Below are 21,133 nucleotides of genomic sequence, written 5' to 3'. Positions count from 1 at the left end.
CATATTCAGATTTTTTTTTAGAAAACACCCCTGAAATAGGAGGGATTGTGTTGAAGCCCAGTCTGAATTAGTAAATAGTATTAATTAAAGAAGAGCATGGAATGTTATAACTTGAAGGGATCTTAGAGATTGTCTAGTCCAACAGAGCAGAAAACAGAAAAGAAATATAATTTTAATCCTTCAGGAACAATGAGAAACTATAGACTTGCCAAGTAGACCCTATTTAAGGATATATTTTTTAAAATAGGTGTGAATTTATAATTGCCTTTTCCACTTTATCATTATTTAAATTCTACCTAGAGTTCTTCACAATCTTGTTTTAAGTCATCCTCCCTTCTCTGTAAGGCCTTTCTTGATTATCCCAACTCTAAGTGAAATCAGTGCTCACTTCTTCTATAAACTTATAAAAGCGCTTATTGTCTGTGAAGTTCACAATCCTTATAGAATATTAAGATTCCTTTTTTAATGTTCAAGTATTTCAAATTCCCATGTTAGTTTGATTAGTATCCATTGATTAAGAAAGTATATAATCACAAAAGCCTTCTGTGACTCCATTAATGTTTAAAAATTTATTTCTATTAATCATAACAGCATCTATATATGTTTAAAAATATTGTGTATGTTTGTGAGACATTTATTTATTCAGGTGTATTTGCTCTTTTATAGATTAATAGAGGTCTTAAAAGAATTTTCTTATGATCCACAGGTTCAGTTCCACTGGTCTAGACTAGTTATCCAGCACTAGTTTGTAGAAACAAATTCAGTGCTATTATGTATTGTTAGAGGACTAAATGACCTCCTACGGCCCTTTCCAGATCTAAATCTATGATCCTGTGGTCTTTTAATGTGTTCATCCAGTGTTCCTGAATGATTATAAACATGTTGATGGCAGTGGCATTGTCCTATACCTCTATTTGCCCAGGGCCTATCAACTTTTTCCCTGTAATAGTAGGTATTAAATAAATTAATGTTTGTCAGTAATATCAATCATTTATACATTTAAAAAGAATGTTTGAAGATACTTGAAGTTTGTGCTACTAAGTACTTTTTAACAGTTTGTCTTTCCTTTTAAAATCTTATTTATGTTTTTAATTTGCACTCTGAAAAGATTAAATAAAGGTAAATTTCAGCTGTTTGGATTATTAATTTCAGATTACTGTTTTAAATTAGTTAAGCTTTATTAAAATCAGTGAGTCACTTTCCTCATGATCTTATTTTTAAAAATAATAAAAGTGAAACTCGTGTTTTATATTTTTCAATTATTAACTTTTTAAACTCTTAAGTAATATTTTATTTTTTCCCAATTACATGTGAAAACAATTTTTAGCATTCATTTTCTAGATATTTTGAGTTCCAAATTCTCTCCCTCCCTTCTCTCCTCCCTGAGATGATAAGCAGTTTAATATAGATTATATATGCACTATCAAATAAAACATTTTTATATTTGCCATGTTGTGGAAGAAGACACAATTTTTAATAATCCATAAAGTAAAAAATGATATACTTTGATCTGCATTCAGACTCCTATCAGTTCTTTCTCTGGAGATGGATTTTTCATTATGAGTCCTATAGGATAGTCTTAGATAACCAAATTGCTGAAAATAACTAAGTTATTCACAGTTGTTCATTGCTGTTACTGTCACTACTATTAACTTGTAAGCATCTATAATTGTTGTAAGCTCTAATGATCCTTATCAACTCTCACTCCTATTGAATTGGGTCTTCAGAGCTTGGCTAGCTATTATATCCCTTTCAGGGTAAGTGGTAGTACCACTTGTGGAGTGAGAAGTGATTCACTAATGCTGTTGATTTGATTCTCCACTGGTAAGTTTTCCCCCAAGATTAACAGATGAAAATTATATAGTCAGCTAGTCTAAAGTAGTTTTTAGAAAGGGGCATGTATTTACTAAAGCAGTAACAACGACAATTGGTATAAAAATACTCCCAATTCTGTGACAAATCACAGTCCTTCACAAAGTCAGGCAGGGTCCAAGGAAAAGTAAGCTCAAGCTTAGAGTGCACATGTAGCAAAAGAGTAATAGGTCCTGCTTGTTGGAAGCCCCTTTCTAGAAATGGAGCAGAAGCAGGGAAGCTTGAAACCATCATGAGAATCCTCTCCAACCAATCTTAAAATAACGCCCTGCCAGGGGGCAGCTGGGTAGCTCAGTGGATTGAGAGCCAGGCCTAGAGATGGGAGGTCCCTAGGTTCAAATCTGACCTCAGACACTTCCCAGCTGTGTGACCCTGGGCAAGTCACTTGACCCCCATTGCCTACCCTTACCACTCTTCCACCTATAAGTCAATACACAGAAGTTAAGGGTTTAAAATGAAAAAAAAAATGCCCTGCCCCACACCCACACCCACACAAAAAGGAGTGAAAGTTAACAAGGAGACAAAGGGAAGGAACTTTCATGAAGAGGATGAAAGGTAGGCAGAGAGCATCTGGGGCATTGGGGTGAGAGAGGAGCACAGCCAGCAAGATGCTACAGCAAGGAGTAAGGAGCAAGCCCTCCCCCCAGTCTACTGTTCCAGGTTCTGAACCTGGGCCCAAAGGCAACATTAAGACCCTGAGACCCTACCTAGGCTAACAGCAGACCAATCCAAAGCATACCCCTTAAAGTTCCAAGCAAACCTGTGGTGAGGTCTGGAATTCCAGCCGGGGCCAATCTTTGCTGCACAGCTGATCTGTGTGGGGCCAGAGTTAGGCCAGGAGTTCTGGCCTGGGCTTATGGTAAGGACCTAGATCTCAGTTTAGGACAGTCAGAGTTATGCCTCTGATTCCTGGCAGGAGTAGACCCCAGGGTGCTGACTTGTGGGATCCTGGCTAATCTTTAACCAAAACTTAAGGCGAGCCCCAGATCAGGGCAGTCTTCAGCTTTCTATGTGTCTGACCCAAGTAAGCCCAGAGTAAGGTCAAAAGCCTATGTCCAAGCCTGAAGCTAGAATTTGAGCCATTAACAATCTCAGGGGGTGCCTGAGTCAGCAATGGAAGGTGGGCTCTCAGAGCTCTCAGCCCATAGGCCATCATACCGTCTTGGAAGAACTGAAATTTGCAGAAACCCAGAAATAAGGCTAAGGGTAGTGTCAAAGAAGAACTGAAGTTTAAGAGAGTACCTTATCCTCCCTGAGAACAGAGCCTACCTTTAAAATAAAAGTGAAAGTCAAGAAAAAGGCTGGGAAAATGAACAAACATTAAAAACAAACAAACAAAAAATGAACCATAGAAATTTTTTATAAAGACAGAGCAAGGCACCGACAGGGAAGGGAACAGTGAAAGCAAAGCAAACAAAGGCAAAGCCCCAAAGAAAAATGTGAATTGGATTCAGATTCTAGAAAAGTTAAAAAAGGATTTCAAATATTTAAGAGAGGCAGAGGAAAAATGGAGAAGAGAAATGAAAGCAATGCAAGAAGAAATGGGCCAAATGAAAAAGGAGGCTCAAAAGCTGACAGAAGGAAATCATTTCTTAAAAATTAGAATTGGGCAGCTAGAAGCTAATGACTTCATAAGACATTAAGAAACAATAAAACCAAATCCAAAGAACAAAAAACCAGAAGAAAATGTGAAATATCTCATTGGAAGCCCTTTCCTTCTATACATGGAATGCCCAAGATATTCTCCTCAGGCATGGAATGGTTTCTTTTGGGGAAGTTCAGTCTGTCCTTAGCTCCCAATAAAAATACTACTAATAGTTCATCTAGGGACAAAATTTAATATACCAGTGAGAAGATGAGACATCCAACATTTTCCAGACCATTAGAAATTAGAAAGACCTCCTTTCTAGCACTTAGCTTTAAAGGCCCATGATTTATTGATTGAGACTCTTTCTCACCTAGTTAAGGTATGAAGCATGGCAAAATTACAAAACCAGTTCTTGGCAAAATTTTAGTTTTTAAAATGAAAATAAAATCAAATCAGACACTGAGAATTGGCATGGTGCCATCAAAATCTCTTTCTAATTTCTGTGGCACTTATTTTACTCAAAGGGACCTAGTATTTAGCTTCTCCAAAGTCTATAAGTTCATAAGTATAGCTTTTGTTTTATCTACTCTGTTAGCCTAATGGTAATTCTTAAAGTTTTTAAGTCTGTTAATCTGTCATTCTTGTAAGATGTAGCTTCCCATACTAATGCATTATTGATGGAATTGTGAATTGATCCAATCATTCTGGAGGGCACTTTGGAACTGTGCCCAAAGGACACTATAAAGCAATGCATGTTTTTTTTGGGGGGGTGCAGCTAGGTGGCTCAGTGGATTGAGAGCCAGGGAGGTCCTGGATTCAAATCTGATCCCAGACCCTTCCTATCTGTGTGACCCTGGGCAAGTCACTTGACCCCCATTGCCTAGCCCTTACCACTCTTCTACCTTGGAATCAACACCTAGTATTGATTTCTAAGACAGAAGGTAAGGGTTTAAAAAAAAAAAGCAATACATACCCTCTGTACATTGTACACAGGAATAGCAACATTGTACAATGATCAACTGTGAAAGACAGCTTTTATCTGCAATTCAATGATCCAGGACAGTTCTGAGGGACATATGACAAAGAATGCTATCTACCTCCAGAGAGAGAACTGCTGGAGTAGGAACGCAGATTAAAGTATACAATTTTCACTTTAGTTTATTTGGGTTTTTATTTAGGGTTTGGTTCTGTAAGAGTATTCTCTTACAAAAATGAACACTATGGAAATAAGTTTTGCACAATAATATATGTGTAACCCAGATCAAAGTGCTTACCATCTCTGGAAAGGGGAAGGGAGAGAGAGAGACAATTTGGATCGTATAATTTCAGAAAACTTATGTGAGAAATTGTTATTATATGTAATTGGTAAAATAAAATACCTTTACAAAAAATAAAATGTAGCATTGCAAACTACCCCTTCTAGGCACAAGCTCTTTCCCTTGGTAACCCTCTTATCCTGATCTATCTTTTTTTAAAACTCTTACCTTCTGTCTAAGAATCAAAACTGTGTATTGGTTCCAAGTCAGAAAGATGACTAGGCAACTGGGGTTAAGTAACTTGCCCAGGGTCATATAGCTAGGGAGTGTCTGAGAGTAGATTTGAACCCAGTTCTTCCTGCCTCTAGGCCCAGCTTTCAATCTGCTGAGCCACCTAGCTGCCTCCCGTCCTGATCTACCTTAATCCTTACCACTAACATTATTCTCTATCCTCTTTTGATAGTCTTAATAGTGCCCTTTGGAACCTAATTTTGCCCCATCTCTCGTTATAAACAAACTTTCATTGATTCTTTATTACTTCTTTAAAAGCTACACTAAAAAAATTAACAGAAACTTGACTTTTCCTGAGGACACATCTTAAATACTAAACCTATATAGCCAAAAGGCTTGTTCCTTAGTCCCTGATAGCTATTATTTCATTCAATAATTGAAGTTTGGCCATCTAAGCATACAACTTTCTAATTCCTGTTTTTGTCAACTGCAAACATATAAGGCATTACTCCTACAGTGATTTCTGGCAGGCTTCTCCCTATCCTTTGCTGAATTCTATTGCTCATACATGGTAACTAATCTTAAGTGGTTGCTGTTTGGAGTCAACTGTGTCCAAGGTGCAACCCTTCCCCTGAGTCTTGCTTCGTTCTTAGAGGATTGGGTTCTTGCTAGGGGGAGCTAGACCTCAAGGAGAAGGGAGTTATTGGGCTTTTCTTCCATTCCCATCAATTTCCCTCATATCAAATTTTTTAGGGAAGAGTTCTCTTAAATCAAGCTTAGCAATGTAAATTAGCAAAACACTGTGTCTTTTAAAAAGTGAGTTAATGAGGTCTCTTATAGAAGACTCCTTTTACAAAATAGCTGTTTGATAGAGGACAGCTATTTATTTCTTCCACAAGCAAAAGAAATATTTAAAACAAAAGAGCCTTGAATGGGCATGAATAAATATTTAAAACAGGAAACAATGATTCATTACCTATTATGCTCTGAAAGGTAAAGGCACATTTTGGTACAAATGAATAGATATTTCTTTTTCTCCTCTGATCTACACTGTGGAATTCACAAGTCTGGATTTCTTGACAAGTCAGGGCATGGCTTGGACTTTCTTACTTCTTTCATCTTCAACATCTTCCTGGCAATTTCTCCTGGTAGTACTACTCCATAAAGTAGCAAACATCTTCCTTTGGGCAATTAGCATCCTAGGTAAGCACATGTTCTTGCTGCCATGTGCTCACAAATGCTATTGCTGGGAGTAAGAAACCTTTTCCCCTTTCTAAAATCCAAGAGAGAGCTAGCAGAGTCTCAGTCAATATGTTCAAAAGAGGGGAAAGAGTAAATGGGGTCTTTCTCCTCTCCTTTTTTTTAGCCTACTGAGTGGGCGCTCTTCCTGGCCCAGTTGCCAATCATTTTAGTTAAAGCTCCTCAGTATGAAGACCTATAAGGGACTGCCTCTTTGTCTCAAAGTTCAAGTCATTTGGGACTGTGCCAGATAATGGAAATTATTTGTTAATTCATATCCCTCTCCCATAATCAGGCCTTTCACTTAAGCATTTGGACATTTCTTTTCATCATCAAATCATAAAGAAAGACTAAGGAGGAATAGAAAGAGCCTTTTTTAAAATATAAATTTTTTTCTTCAATTATTTAGCAATTTCTTCCTCTTATATCCTTTACCTTGAAAAAATAGAAAACTCTTGTATCATATAAGCCAGTGGTTCCCAAACTTTTTTGGCCTGCCGCCCCCTTTCCAGAAAAAATATTACTTAGTGCCCCCTTTTTTTATTATGAATTATAAAACTATTTATTGAACTCAGAATAGAAAGTAATACAAAAAAAGTGTGGCCATCACCACTTTCCTAAATAGCTGTAGCACCCACCAGGGGGCAGTAGTGCCCATTTTGGGAATCACTGATATAAGCATTATTGTTCAGTCATTTTAATCACATCTGGTACTTCATGACTTCTTTTGAGGTTTTCTTGGTGGAGATGCTAGAATGGTTTGCCATTTCCTTCTCTAGCTCATTTGACAGATTAGGAATCTGAGGGATAGTCAAGTGACTTGCCCAGGGTCACACAGTTAGTAATTATTTGAGGCTAGATTAGTTCGAGATCCAGTGTTCTATCTACCTTGCTGGCCCAACAGTATAAATTCTCCTGATTCTTCCTCTGTCCTCTATTGGTTCATACAAGTTTCCCTAGGTTTCTCTGAAAGTATCTTTCTTCATTGTAGCACTATTGCAGTATTCCATTCCATTCATTTAACATAATTTGTTCAACTATTCCCCAACTAATGGGTACTCCCTTCTTTGCCATCACTAAAAGAGCTGCAATAAATATTAGTACATTCAAGACTTTTCCCTCTTTTTTATGATAATTTTGGGGTATAGGCCTAGAAGTTGTACATGTGGTAATACCAAGTCAAAGGACACAAACAATTTAGTACCTTTAGAGGCACAAATCCAATTTTTTTTTCCTGGAATAGCTGTACCAATTCCCAGTTTTGCCAACAATGCATCATATGTCTGTTTTCCCATGTTAATTTCTTTTTTGTCAGCTTTACCAATCCAATGGTAATGAGGTGGAACCTCAGAGTTGCTTCAATTTGCATTTATAAGTAATTTGGGGCACTCTGTCACTACTATTGAGAAATTGAATTTCTTCCCTTGAAAACTGTCCTTTCAGATACTCTAACCATTTATCAATTGGGAAATGTCTCATAACTTTGAATTAGTTTCATCTAGATCTTGGAAATTAGGCCTTTATCAGAGAACCACGATGCAAAGATTTTATCCCAGTTAACTGTTTTTTTTCTAATATTAGTGGTATAAGGGACTCCTTAGAGGCAAAATGAAAGGTCCTGGGGTCGTGTTTTTCATATTTGCATTTGTATCCCTGGCACTTAGCATATAGTTCCTTATACTGGTAGGTGGTTATAATAATAAAATTATAATAATAATAATTAAATAAATTTTATTTTAAATGTAATTTTAATTATAAACTTAATGACCTCAACAAAACAACTGACCAGCAAATAGGAATAAAATCATACATAAAACCACAAATTTCAAACTATTCATATTTTGATAAAAGGTAAAGACATAGAAGCTTTAACTTTTATTCAACATGCCCTCTATTGATATATTTTATTGTTAATGTGATCTTAATGATTGTCTGTTACTCTTCCTACACTAAATATTCTTTTAAGGATGTTTTAAGGGAGGAAATGATAAGAAGAACCAAACCTGAAGACCTTGTCCTTGGAATTAAAGAGAATAACTTTTAAAGTACTAGACTTGGAGTCAGGAGGAACTGTATTCAAATTCCACCTCAGATATTTTAATAGTTGTGATACCCTGGACAATTCACTTAACTTTTCTCGTCTTCAGCTTTTTTGTTATTAAATAAAGTGCTTGGATTCAATCAGTTTAAAAACTATGATCCTTTGAAAAAGAGTTGTAAATTAGCCATTATTTCCCCTTTTCAGTCATGGCTAAACACTGAACGCTGGAGTCAAGCAAAGCATAACTAGGTGAAAACTACATTTATTAAATGCTTAGTATGTGCTGGCCACCGTCCTAGGCCTTTACAAATATTGTCTCATTTGATCCTCACAATGACAATGGAAGGTAGATCCTATCATTTCCTCTATTTTACAGTTGAATAATAACCATGTTCACCCTGTATTCTTTGGCTCATTGGCATAAAGTTCCCTTATCCTGCCTAAAATAGATTTAGCCATGGGTATTTTAAAATAAAATGTGTCGTAGTAACGACTTCAAAGTGAGCCTTCAGAGAGACACCTACGTTTTAAATAGCGAGAGTAACCCTGCCCGGGACGCCCTCGGAAAACTGGGAGCCAGAGCCACAACCGAAAGGAGAAACCGACAAAAGCACAACCCAAAACGTAGGGTTGACAATAGGTTTTAAACTACCCGCGGCGTCTCCAGGGTTTTCCGAGGAAGGAGGATCCCAGGCTGGCTTTCAACTCGCCACCCCGGGGGGAGGGGCGCTAAACACCGCGCAAGCGCCAGCCTTGGCTCCTCCTCCAGCTGAGGCAAGGTCCCGCCCCCGGCCGCGGGGACTGCTGGGCCGGGGCCCAGCTCCGGCCTTTAAAAAGCGGACAAGCGCAGGTAGTTCCACTGCCACTGGGAGTTGAGGAGTGAGTACTTAGTACTTGTCGATCGTAGTGGGGCGTCGCAGAACCTTGCGGAACCTCACGGAATAGGTGAGAGACTTGAAGACTCGATTTTTTTTCCTGTAGAGAGGCGGGATTGATTCGCTTTCTTTATCCTTTTCCCCACTCCCGTCCTGCTGGAAGGGAACTCTTAGGCGGCCCAGCCTCCACTGCTCTCCTGTTGCAGGCTGCTGGGCCCTTACGGCGGAAGGTCGGGCTGCGGAGCTGGGCGGCGGGAGAGCCGGCTCTGCGTGGGGCTGAGGCGAGGGAGGGAGGACGGGCGGGGGTGGGGGCAGAGGGCCAGCGCGTGTTGCCTCTTCTCGCGGGCCGAGTGTGCTGCCTCGGTATGGAGGCGACGAGACCGGAACCGCGCCGCGCCGCGCACGTGCAAGGCCCGGGGCCGTCGCTTCTGGCCCCTCCTTGGTAGGGGAACTCACTGTTGGGAGTTTTGTAGGTATGACCTGCCCGGCCTCCCTCACTCCTGGGCCGCAGATCTCTGTTCTTCTTGGGCCTCCAGGGCTCACCTCCCCACATCTGGGCCCGGGAAGAGGCTGCTGCTGGAAGGCGGATGTTTCGGAGACCCTGGGCTGCAGGGGCTGAGGGCGAGAGCCCAGAGCCTTGTGGACATTGAAGTCTTGGGGTGGGAGAGGGAGGTGCGGCAGTCTGAACCTGGGGCTACCGACGGCAGGTACTATGGTCCAAGAGGGCCTTCGTGCCAGTCAGACTTTTTCAAACCGCGAGACCAAAAGCCCTGGTTGTTTTTAGAGGTGTCTGATTCAAATAGTCTGGTGGCTAAATGGCTCGAGGTAGGAGAAAACCAGAGGTTCCAGAATAGCTTCAAGTCCATTTCGACCCACAGATCAAGCCAGTCATCATGAAATGGACCAAGTTGGCCAGGTGCTTGAGAAAGCAAAATTTTATAGGTTAAATTCCCATGACAAAAATTATAACAAACAGTTTTAACTCTGCCCTAGAATTTTGTTTTATGTAATGCTATTTAAGGTATGTACTTGGGAAAGTTATGGTATTTGTAATATAGATTTGGCAGATTTTATATGTCATTTAAAAACAAAAACAACAGAAAAGAACTCGGGTACATAAGGTTGTTAGTTTTTCCTTTTTCTCTAATTAACAAAGTATGATCTTGGACAAATTTAAGTTCCCCGACGAGTAGTTTCCTTAGCTGTAAAACAGATAAGTTGAACTAGTTGATCCCTTTTGCTGAGCTAGACACCCACTACCTCTAATTTTCCACTCCAGCCCAATCTATTGAAGAGCCTAGTACTTGGAAAACAATCTTAAGTGTAGAGCTTGTTGGAGTCCATGAATGAGGAACTCCCACTTAGGTGTAGTACCTTTCTTAAAGATTTCTGGAAAGTCATATTTTAGTTTTCAATCTATCCCAAAGCACCCAATGCTTCTCTTCCTCTCTGACCCACCCAATGCTTTTTTTCGTTGTCAGATCAAAATCTTTTTTGGCCGGCCACTAGCATTAAAGCAAAATCTTCTTAATGTTGCTCTGAAGTTTTTTTTTTTTCAACCCCAAATTGTATTATCTATATGCTTTTTAAAATTAGCTTATTTTTCTATGAATGCTTTGAAATCAGAGATATGTTGCTTTTTATTTAACTTGTGTATTAACTAAAAGAAACTTTATGGTACCCACTTAAATAATCTCTTAATACTAATGTTCATGAGTGAGGAAATAGGTATAATTGATACAATTTCTTTCTTTGGAAGCATTTTTAAAGAACTCTGATATCAGTAAATCTAAGATTAATACTGTAAAAGTTTTTTTTTTTAGGATTAAGTCATTATTAATTGCTATTGTATCAGAAAATAAACCATCGAGACATCAGCACATAAGCTTCCAGGCTTTTATAGATGAACAAAAAATGTTAAATATCTTTAGATTTGCAGTCAGGAAACCTAGGCTCCAAATTCAGCTCAATTTTAATATCTTGTGACAGTATAAAAGCTGATTCACTTCTCTTTGCCTTTCTCCTTATTTACAGAATGAGAATGATATTTATCTGCCAATGGGTATATTGTGAGGAAAGTGCTTAGTAAACTTTTAGTGTCAGATATGACTTGCCCCAACAAAGAATAGATAATAGAGCTCTTTAATGCATTTTTTTTACTTCTGGCCTAAAGAAGTGACCATTAAGAAACAGAATTATTATCCAAATGGTAATAACCATAGCCCTTAAAAAGTGTTATTTTAAAATATTAACCATCTTTTATCATTTTTTCTTCATACATATTAGCTAACTTCATATTAGAGAAGTTCTATGTGTTTTAATGGGCCATTACTTGTGATTTAGTGCAAAATCCTCTATATTTGAAGGAAAATTTAATAGAAATTTGATACCTAATCGTTGCCGCTAATACATTTTTGGTCATTTAGTTGACTGATCACATTTAACAGAAATATGATTACTGCTAAGATTTCTAAATTATAAACAAATCACTAGGAGGTGGTGGGAGGCGGCATTAGGTATTAGAGTTGTTTAGTTTTCATAGATAAGTTTACTTGCAAGCATAGGACAGCTTCATGATTATTTCTTTTGAAAAATTTCAGGCTCCCACAATGGCTGAGAATGGTGACAGTGAAAAAATGACTGATCTGGAGTCCAAAATTTGTCAACAAATTGAGGTGTGATTCTTGTTCTAATGATCTATAAAGCTAGCCTCTGAGAAGAATATTTGAATTTGTAAAAGAAACACCAGTAGTACTAACCTTTTTTTTTAGTATTGGGACTGATTCAAATGAATTTATATTATTCTGTTGATGCTAGAAAATACATTAACATGTCATTAGTAAAACTGCAGTTATTTGGTCTTTGGAATTATAAAAATAGAAAAGGTTTTACAGAGGCCATTTTGTATTTTAGTCTTTGCCTTTAGATAAGATTATTCTAAATTATTCTAGACAGGTGCCATTCTTTATTTTTAAAGACATTCTAAACTACCTTTTTTTTTTTTAACCGTATCTCATGTCAGTAATCCATTGTGGTATTAAATGAACCTTTGAATTAAGAAATTTTTTTCCATGAAGTTAGTTTTCTTATTATTGTCTTAAAGCCAATTTTTCTGATTCTGCTTTCATCGGAAATAGATGATTCTTTGTTTAATAATCCTTCACATTGTTGAAATTTTTTCAAACTTTAAAAGTAATTCCAATTTCTGCCTTATTCACATATTTTCTAATTATTTTCATAATTGAAATAATAATCCAAAATTTTCTGGCACTTTTAACTTCTGGAACTCTAGTTAGGATGCATTATTAATTGTTATTTCATGGTTTTACTGAGGAATCTCAGGATGATGCTTAGTCATGTTAATTTATGGTCTTTGCAAATCATAAACCTTTGTATTGCTATTGCATAGTCTTTCTCCAATTTGTTTATATAAATCTTCTAGTCTAACTATAATAAGTTTGAATTTTTGATAACTTTTCCAACATCAGTTAGAATGTTAGCCTATCGTTTAAATATGTAACAGCCTTAGAAATACAATTTTCTATGTATTTAGATCTAAATAAAAGAGTTACAAATTCTTGCCTGAGTTGCATTCTTAATCTTCTCGAGGTCCATTCCTTTAGGAGTGAACAAAGCTTTGAAGAGAAATAGGTGTGAGATTTGGTGATAGGAAAAATAGTGATGATGCTAGATGGCTCAATTTAATATCTTATCTAGTTCAGTCCTTTTGGGGACTGAATTTAATGTTAGTCTTTTTCATTATATTACTATTATGTATTACTCTTTGTTTAAAAGGGCGAATTATTATAATTTTGCCCTTTGTTAAAACTGAAATTTTGACAGTCTTAAAGAAAACAATTTGGTCTTCAAGTTTAGAGGAAATGTTTCATGAATTTTTATTATTTATAATTCTCATAACTGTAAATATTGACAATTGAGGAGTGGACAGAGGATTTTTTATAGCTGACATGCTGTTAACAGCTACTCAGTAATGATGAATAAATTAGGCAATCTCAAACAGATAAGATTTATTAATTACAAACTTGGTTTTAATTCTAAAATGCATGTAACATATTTATAAATGATCAGTTTTTGAGCAGTGGCCAACTCTGATGTACACTGTCTCGTTTTTGATGTAGTTCTAAAGAAAGTCATGGGAAAGCGTATTGATATAGCCTGACATTATTTTGTAGTGTATCCTGGAACTTGATGTTTTGAAATGCTTTCTTGCTTTCCAAAAAGGAAAGTTATATCTGGACCACTTGGCAATTCTAATGATATACAGGGTACATGTGTCTCCCAGGATCTTAAATAATTTAAATCTTTCTGATTAGTTACATTGGGTTTATGCTCAATAAATATTTACATTCCAAGTGTTTCTAGGGCACTCTCCTCATACTGTGTATTCATAAAAATGAAGTCATGACCGTCATTGTTACATAACTAGTCAGAATTTAAGTTAAACTTCCTTCCTTTTGTGAATATTTACAATGATGATATGTTGTAATCATTTTGCAGTATTATTTTGGTGACTTTAACCTTCCACGAGACAAATTTTTAAAGGAACAGATCAAAATTGATGATGGCTGGGTACCTTTGGAGATAATGATCAAATTCAACAGGTAAAAATCTTTGTAAAATGTATCAGGCTTTTTTTTTGTTTTGTTTTGTTTTAAACCCTTAACTTCTGTATATTGGCTCCTAGGTGGAAGAGTGGTAAGGGTGGGCAATGGGAGTCAAGTGACTTGCCCAGGGTCACACAGCTGGGAAGTGTCTGAGGCCAGATTTGAATCTAGGACCTCCCGTCTCTAGGCCTGGCTCTCAATCCACTGGGCTACCCAGCTGCCCCCTGTATCAGGCTTTTTAACACTTAGTGTTGTTTTTCCACTATGACTTTCTTCTTCTTTTTTTAAGATTAAGCAAACTAACAAAAGATTTTGATGTAATAAGAAGTGCTTTAAAGAAATCAAAGGCAGAACTCATGGAAGTTAGTGAGGATAAAACTAAAATCAGAAGATCTCCAAGCAAACCCCTCCCTGAAGTAACAGATGAGTATAAAAATGAAGTGAAAAACAGATCCATCTATGTTGTAAGTGAGACTTCTTTTATTGAAGCTTACTTTATATTTATTCTTTAATAATGTATTTGAGAGCAATTCCAAATTTTCCCATGTAAGTTTATTTGTAGTTTTAACCTATAAATAATTTGATTGTGATATTTTACCATAAAGTTGGCATTTGAATTCCAAGTCTTCTCAGATTTTTTGCATTATTTAGCTGAAATGTCATTTTCTAGATATTGCTGTTTGTAACTTATTACCCCCTTTTTTGCTCTCCTCAGAAAGGTTTTCCAACAGATGCAACCCTTGATGACATAAAAGAATGGTTAGAAGGTAAAGGTCAAGTACAAAATATACAGATGAGGAGAACATTACATAAAGCATTTAAGGTTTGCAAATTTATTGACTTTGACTATAAAAATGAAATTCTGGAATTGGATTGAAAGTATCATTAATCTGATCCTTTAAAATAATTTCTTATTATTTAATAGGGATCAATATTTGCTGTGTTTGATAGTGTTGAATCTGCCAAGAAGTTTATAGAAACCCCTGGACAAAAATATAAAGATACAGAGCTGCTGATACTCTTTAAGTAAGTAAGTTTGATGATGCTTTGGAAGATGAAATAGTAAGGGAGGGGAGGCTTCAAGGGCAGCATGTTGGGAGCTTTTAGGAGTCCTTAATTTCTTTTAAATTAATATTTTAAAGTGTTTTTCCATGTGTTTTACATGATTCATTTTCTTTCCCTCCCCTCTTCCTTCCCCCCTCCCAGAGTCAACAAGCAATTCCACTGGGTTGTACAAATATTGTCACTTGATATCTATTTCCGTATTATTCATTTTTGCTATAGGGTGATTTTTTTTAAGGCCTAAGCTCCAAATCATATACCCATATATACATGTGATAAGTGATGTCATATGTTTTGTTTTTGCATTTCTACTCCCATAGTTCTTTCTCTCAATGTGTGGGTAACATGATTGCTGTATGGACCGTGCCATTAGTGATACATTTATTATGATTTATTTCTTATTTATTATAATAATTTTATTTTTGTGCCATTTAAAGCTTACTGTTGAAGCAGTGACTGCTATGAGCCAGTTCAAAATTCTCAGATAAAGTTTTACCAGTATTTTTTTCGTACAACTAATTGATTAGAAGAACGTATAGACAGTAGTACATAAAAAGGCATTTTGAGTTTCATGATTACCTTCTGGTTGAAATGAAAAAAAAAAAAAAAGACTGCTTGATATTATACACTTCAATTAATTTTTTTTTTAACCCTTACCTTCCATCTTGGAGTCAATACTGTGTATTGGCTCCAAGGCAGAAGAGTGGTAAGGGTAGGCAATGGGGGTCAAGTGACTTGCCCAGGGTCACACAGCTGGGAAGTGTCTGAGGTCAGATTTGAACCTAGGACCTCCCTTCTCTAGGCCTGACTCTCAATCCACTGACCTACCCCAGCTGCCCCCTTCAATTAATTTTTAATTTGTACTTTTCATACCTATAAATATGGAGCCACTCAGTTTCACAAAGAAAAATGCTATGGAAGTGAAATTGGTTGGTTACTAATGTTGATAATGAACAATGTTAGTATATAGAGCTTTGCAGTCAACATTATGAATGTATAGAAAGCAATAAAAGTCCAGTTAGACTGCAGTTGGTAGATTGTGTTTTACTCTGGGCCCTGCATTTCAAGTGGTATATTGCTAAACTCAAAAGTATTCCTAAGGTAATCAATGGTAAAGGAGTCTTCAAATCATATTAGATTAGAAATAGTTGAAGAAACTAGCTAAGTATGCTCACCTTGAAGAGGAACTTGAGAGGGAAGAGGAACTTGAGAGGGAATATTTTGGAAGGGTTGTCAGCTAGGAGTTAGGAGGGAAGGAAGAGGTGATTTTTTTTTTTTTCCTGTGGACATAACAAGATAACTAGGTAGGTGTTAGGAGGTAGACTTGGTTCAGTATATATGGGAGAACATTGAAACACATTTTATGTGATATTGCTAACATAAGACTGACTGTCCAACCATGAAAAATATTGCTATAACAATTTGAACATATTGCTTTGCTGTAATCATTATGGTAGCCCGATAAAATAGAAAGATCAAACGTATGACAACTATAATGATGAGAATAAAGGAAAAATTAATCATAAAGACTTTGGTTGTACATGGATGGATTGGGTTAATATAGTAGGAATGATGATAGTTCTACTTAATTTATATCTATCTATTCCAGTATTAATCAAAATACTAAGTGGTTTCTTTATAACTGGATAAAATCATAATGAAATTTACATGGGGAAAACAAATAGGTAAAAATGTCCAAATTGATAAAAAATATGCAAAAGCAGTCTAGACTCCCAGCTTTTGGCATTTTAGAGTAGTTATTTAATGGGCAAAAAAGAGATGGATTGATGCAGTAGAACAGATACCAAGCATTCAAATATATATGAAAGATATTGGTGACTGATAAAGATAAAGCTGTAGGAAAAAAAATTAAGGGAAAGAATTCTGTTGTGGAGGAGAGAGGACTAATGAACAAACAGGGATAATATATAATTATTAGGAACAATATATTAAAATAGGTTTCTGTATAAGAGCACAATTAAGAAAAAATTTGTGTAAATATTTATGGGAATTATGATACAGAATCTTGGAATTGAAAATGTTTATGGAACCAATAAAGTTTACTAGTTTACAATGAATAAATGGTCAAAGGATAGAAAAGAAAACATGTTTTTAAAAAATCAGTTAAAAAAATGCCTAGCCTCATTAATCAAAGGGATATAAACTAAACTTAAACACTACTCAACACTCTTGAAATTAGTAAAAATAATTAAAAGCAAAGAAACTAGCATGGACTAAATTTTGTAGAATCCAGTACACATTTGTTATGAACTGATGGAAATGTAAGAATTTGGATCTTTCTGAGAGAGAAATCAGGCAGTAGTTAATAAAAAATGCAAAGATAAATCTTGTTTTTGAACCAATAACTTCCAGAACCCAAATCATGTTTGTTAAAAAAAAAAAAAAAAAAAAAACTTTTAACAAATAGAATTGGGAATAGAATTAGACATCATTGGGAATGTGTTATATAGAAGTTTGATGAAAAACAAACCAAAGATCTTTATGGGGGTCTTATCTGTGAATGTGGAAACTTTGAGATGGCCCAAGGATCTTATCCATGACTGACTTAGTATATCTTGTTACATTAATGGGTGACAAATGTAAAAAACAGAAGACAATATGGTAACTGAAGATAGAGGAATTTAATCACTTGCTACTATACTAGTCCAAAAGCCAGGAGCCCTGTGCTAGTTAGTTGTGTGACTTTTAAAAGGCTAGGCTGGGCAAAGGTTAGCTTCCACAGTGGTTCTGTTGTTCTTTCATAAAACAAGAAAAAGCTTTTTCTCATAATCATAATGTATAGTGTTTCCTCCTACACATTTAATAGCTCAACTATCTTTCCTTTAGGGAAGATTACTTTGCAAAAAAGAATGAAGAAAGGAAGCAAAATAAAGTAGAAGCTAAAGCAAAAGCAAAACAGTAAGTGTCTTGGAAGTAAAATTAAAACTACTTTTATCTGCATTTTAAATCATGTTACCAGTATACCTGTTTCCTAGTTTTGGAGGGAAGAGTTAATTTTGGTGGGCTCTTTATGAAAACTGTATCCAGCAATAGTAGGCTCTGAGTTATTTTTTGAGTTTCGACCACTTAGAATGTTTACAAGAAATTCATGGAAATTCCAGGAGAATTTAGAGACTGCTAAATTGCCAAACAAATTGAGGTTTCCTCATAATGGAGAGTGAGTTCTAGTTTAACATGGCTATTGATTTATTTTGTGTCTTGAGACTAGATTATCTCCAGCTTTAAAATTCATTAATGCTGTTATTTTATAGAGAGCAAGAAGAAAAACAGAAGCAAGCAGAAGAGGCTGAACTGGCAAGTTTACTGTATTCTTTCATATAAGTAACATTCTTTATCATTTAAGTATGTAAATAACTAAGCTGGATTAGTATATCTTCTCTGATTAAAAGTCACCATTTTGTTTGTACCAAAGTAGTACATACACCCAAGGAAAATATTTCAGTAACCTTTAGTTCAAGAAATGTGAGGCCCAAAATGTACTGCTTACCTAAAGTTTTATTCTTTAAAGAATTTGGTATAATTCAGCCAACTATATTTTATTTAGTTTTTAGGTAAACATGATTTAGAGAACACGTTACAAAGAAAATTCTTAGGAAAGGGGGGGGATAATTGCCGGTTTTTAGTTCTGAACATCCAGGTAAAAACATTTCAGGTTCTGTAGAATTCTGAATTCTATTTGTGCTATCTTTTGCATGAATTTTTAGAGATCTTGAGTATTTCCTTCACAGGCAGGATGATTGTCAATTTCTGCTATTTTCTTTTTAAAGAAACTAAGATTTGATTTCCCATTATGGTCTTATTTTGTTGTTGGTTTTTTTTTTAGAAATCCCTGGATGAAAAAATTGGATGCTTGCTGAAATTTTCTGGTGATTTAGATGATCAGACCTGTAGAGAAGATCTTCACACACTTTTCTCTAATCATGGAGAAATAAAATGGATAGACTTCATCAGAGGAGCAAAAGAGGTCAGAGATGTGTTTTATTTCAGCAGTTTTTAAAGCTGCATTCAGTCAATCTATATACAGGGGTACCATGGTTGCTTTTTTAAACTAAGAATGAAATGTTCTTTCCCCCAGTCATGAAACGTTTTTACTTGAATAGGCATTGTCTTATATAGACTTAAGTGATGTATTAAGAGTTTTGAGCAGAAACTTTGATTTGGACAGGAAAATCCAACAAAAGTTACTTTTGCATTGTTTTAATGAGGTTTTCTGGAGAGCCTCTTTCAAGGTGGGGAGTTTTGATGGCATTTTTTCCATCTAATATCTTGAGGTTCCAATTCAGGCAGGTTTTTCTTTTTATTATTTTTGTCACCTTATTAGATGTGCCATTGTGATAGCCAAATTTATTCTCTTAGAAGCATCAGGTGGGTATTTTCCATGGCATTCCTTATCAAGAACAGTAGATTTTAATATAGGATAGTTTACCAGCTTAAAGTTACAGATAAGAACAGATGAGGAGAACTTTAATGGAGAGAGATGTCTCATAGCTCCTAGTGCTCAAAGGACTGTCTAAGATGTAAAAATGATTTTTACAAAAAAAAAAAGATTTCTCATTTTTTAGTTCTTTCTAGAGCTGTAATAATAATAGTAAAATTAGTTTCCTATTTTAATGTATACCAACTTAAGATGTAATATGTATGGTTATTGTTTATTATAGGGAATAATCCTTTTTAAAGAAAAGGCAAAAGAAGCACTGGAAAAAGCTAATGAAGCAAATAATGGAAATTTAAAATTAAGAAACAAAGATGTAACATGGGAAGTATTAGAAGGAGAGACAGAGAAAGAAGCTTTGAAAAAAATCATTGAAGATCAACAGGAATCCCTAAATAAATTGAAGTCAAAAGGTAATTGAAGTTACATTGAATTGTAGAATATTAGAAAAGAAAGATTACTAAGTTTGAATCACTTTTACACATGAGGAAATTGAAGCCAGATAACTTAAGTGATTTGGGAATCTTAAAACTTATTTTGGGTGTTGTTTTTATGGGTTCATTTATTTCAGCTTTAGCTGAATGGCTGCAAAAAGCAATAGTTTTATTTATAATTGACAAATTATATGCTGCTTATCTCATTTGAAAAAAATCTTGGCCAAAAGAAGTTTCTAAAAAGCTCCAAGCACCATTTATATTAAAAGCAGTGAGATTAAAAATTAAGCTTTTGGAATAAGAATTCACTATTATTTGTTTGTTTATTTAAAACCCTTACTTTCTGTCTTAGAGTCTGTACTGTGTATTAGTTCTAAGATAGAAGAGCCCTAAGGGCTAGGCAGTAGGGGTTATGTCACTTGCCCAGGGTCACACAGCTAGGAAGTGTCTGGGCCTGGCTCTCAATCCACTGAGCCACCTAGCTGCCCTCCAAAATTCACTATTTAACAAAAACTGCTGAGAAATTTGGGAAACAGTAAGGCAGAAGCTAGGTGTATAGACCCAGTCTCTCACAACTTATACCCAGATAAGGTCAAAATGTATATATGATTTAGATATAAAGAGTGATACCATAACTAAATTAGGGGAACACAGAATAGTTTACCTGCAGATCTCTGGAGAAGGGAAGAATTTATGACCAAACAAGAGATAGAGATATTATATAAGATTTAAAATGGATAATTTTGATTATGTTAACTTTAAAAGCTTTTACAAACAAAACTAATGTAACCAAGATTGGAAGGGAAACAATAAACTGGGAGGGACATTTTATAACAAACGCCTCTGATAAAAGTCTTAAGTCAAATTTATAAGACTATAAGCCATTCCCCAATTGACAAATGGTCAAAGGATATGAACAAGCAGTTCTCAGATGAAGAAATCAAAGCTATCAATAATCATGAAAAATATTCTAAATCACTCTTGATCAGAGAAATATAAATTAAAATGACACAGAGGTACCACTTCACACCTGTCAGATTAGACAATATGGCAGTAAAGGAGAGTGAGAAATGTAGAGGATATGGCAAAATTGGGACACTAATGCATTGTTGGTGGAGTTGTGAACTGATCCAACTGTTCTGAAGGACAATTTGGAACTATGCGCAAAGGGCTATAAAACTGCATTATTTTTGATCTGGTAATACCACTACTGGGTCTGTATCTTAAAAAGATAATATAAAAGGGGGAAGGACCTACTTATACAAAAATACTTAGAGCAACTTTTGTGGTGGCAAAGAATTGGAAATTGAAGGAATGTCCATCAGTGAGAAATGGCTGAACAAATTGTGGTACGCTAGTGATAGAATACTTTTGTGCTATAAAAAATGATAAGTAGGATAGTTTCAGAAAAAGCTTGAGAGATCTGTGGGAACCAATTCGTAGTGAAATAAGCAGAA

At 35.7% G+C, this 21,133-nt stretch overlaps 1 protein-coding gene across 1 annotated transcript in view; it reads left to right on the top strand.

Annotated features, from left to right (window-relative positions):
• The first annotated feature begins 9,076 nt into the window (after nucleotides 1-9,076).
• SSB (small RNA binding exonuclease protection factor La) overlaps nucleotides 9,077-21,133 on the top strand; it is a 13,811-nt gene continuing 1,754 nt past the window's right edge. The window contains exons 1-10 of the mRNA XM_044669804.1: nucleotides 9,077-9,172; nucleotides 11,703-11,777; nucleotides 13,621-13,724; nucleotides 14,017-14,191; nucleotides 14,443-14,550; nucleotides 14,653-14,753; nucleotides 17,637-17,708; nucleotides 18,062-18,104; nucleotides 18,634-18,774; nucleotides 19,469-19,655. Of these exons, the coding sequence (XP_044525739.1) occupies nucleotides 11,712-11,777; nucleotides 13,621-13,724; nucleotides 14,017-14,191; nucleotides 14,443-14,550; nucleotides 14,653-14,753; nucleotides 17,637-17,708; nucleotides 18,062-18,104; nucleotides 18,634-18,774; nucleotides 19,469-19,655 (997 nt within the window). The 5' untranslated portion in view covers nucleotides 9,077-9,172; nucleotides 11,703-11,711. The remainder of the gene's footprint in view (nucleotides 9,173-11,702; nucleotides 11,778-13,620; nucleotides 13,725-14,016; nucleotides 14,192-14,442; nucleotides 14,551-14,652; nucleotides 14,754-17,636; nucleotides 17,709-18,061; nucleotides 18,105-18,633; nucleotides 18,775-19,468; nucleotides 19,656-21,133) is intronic.

This window comes from Gracilinanus agilis, chromosome 3, assembly GCF_016433145.1.
Source record: "Gracilinanus agilis isolate LMUSP501 chromosome 3, AgileGrace, whole genome shotgun sequence".
In the NCBI taxonomy this organism is placed as follows: domain Eukaryota; kingdom Metazoa; phylum Chordata; class Mammalia; order Didelphimorphia; family Didelphidae; genus Gracilinanus; species Gracilinanus agilis.
The sequence above is the reverse complement of the archived record's forward strand: the minus strand, read 5'-3'. Positions and strand labels throughout refer to the sequence as shown.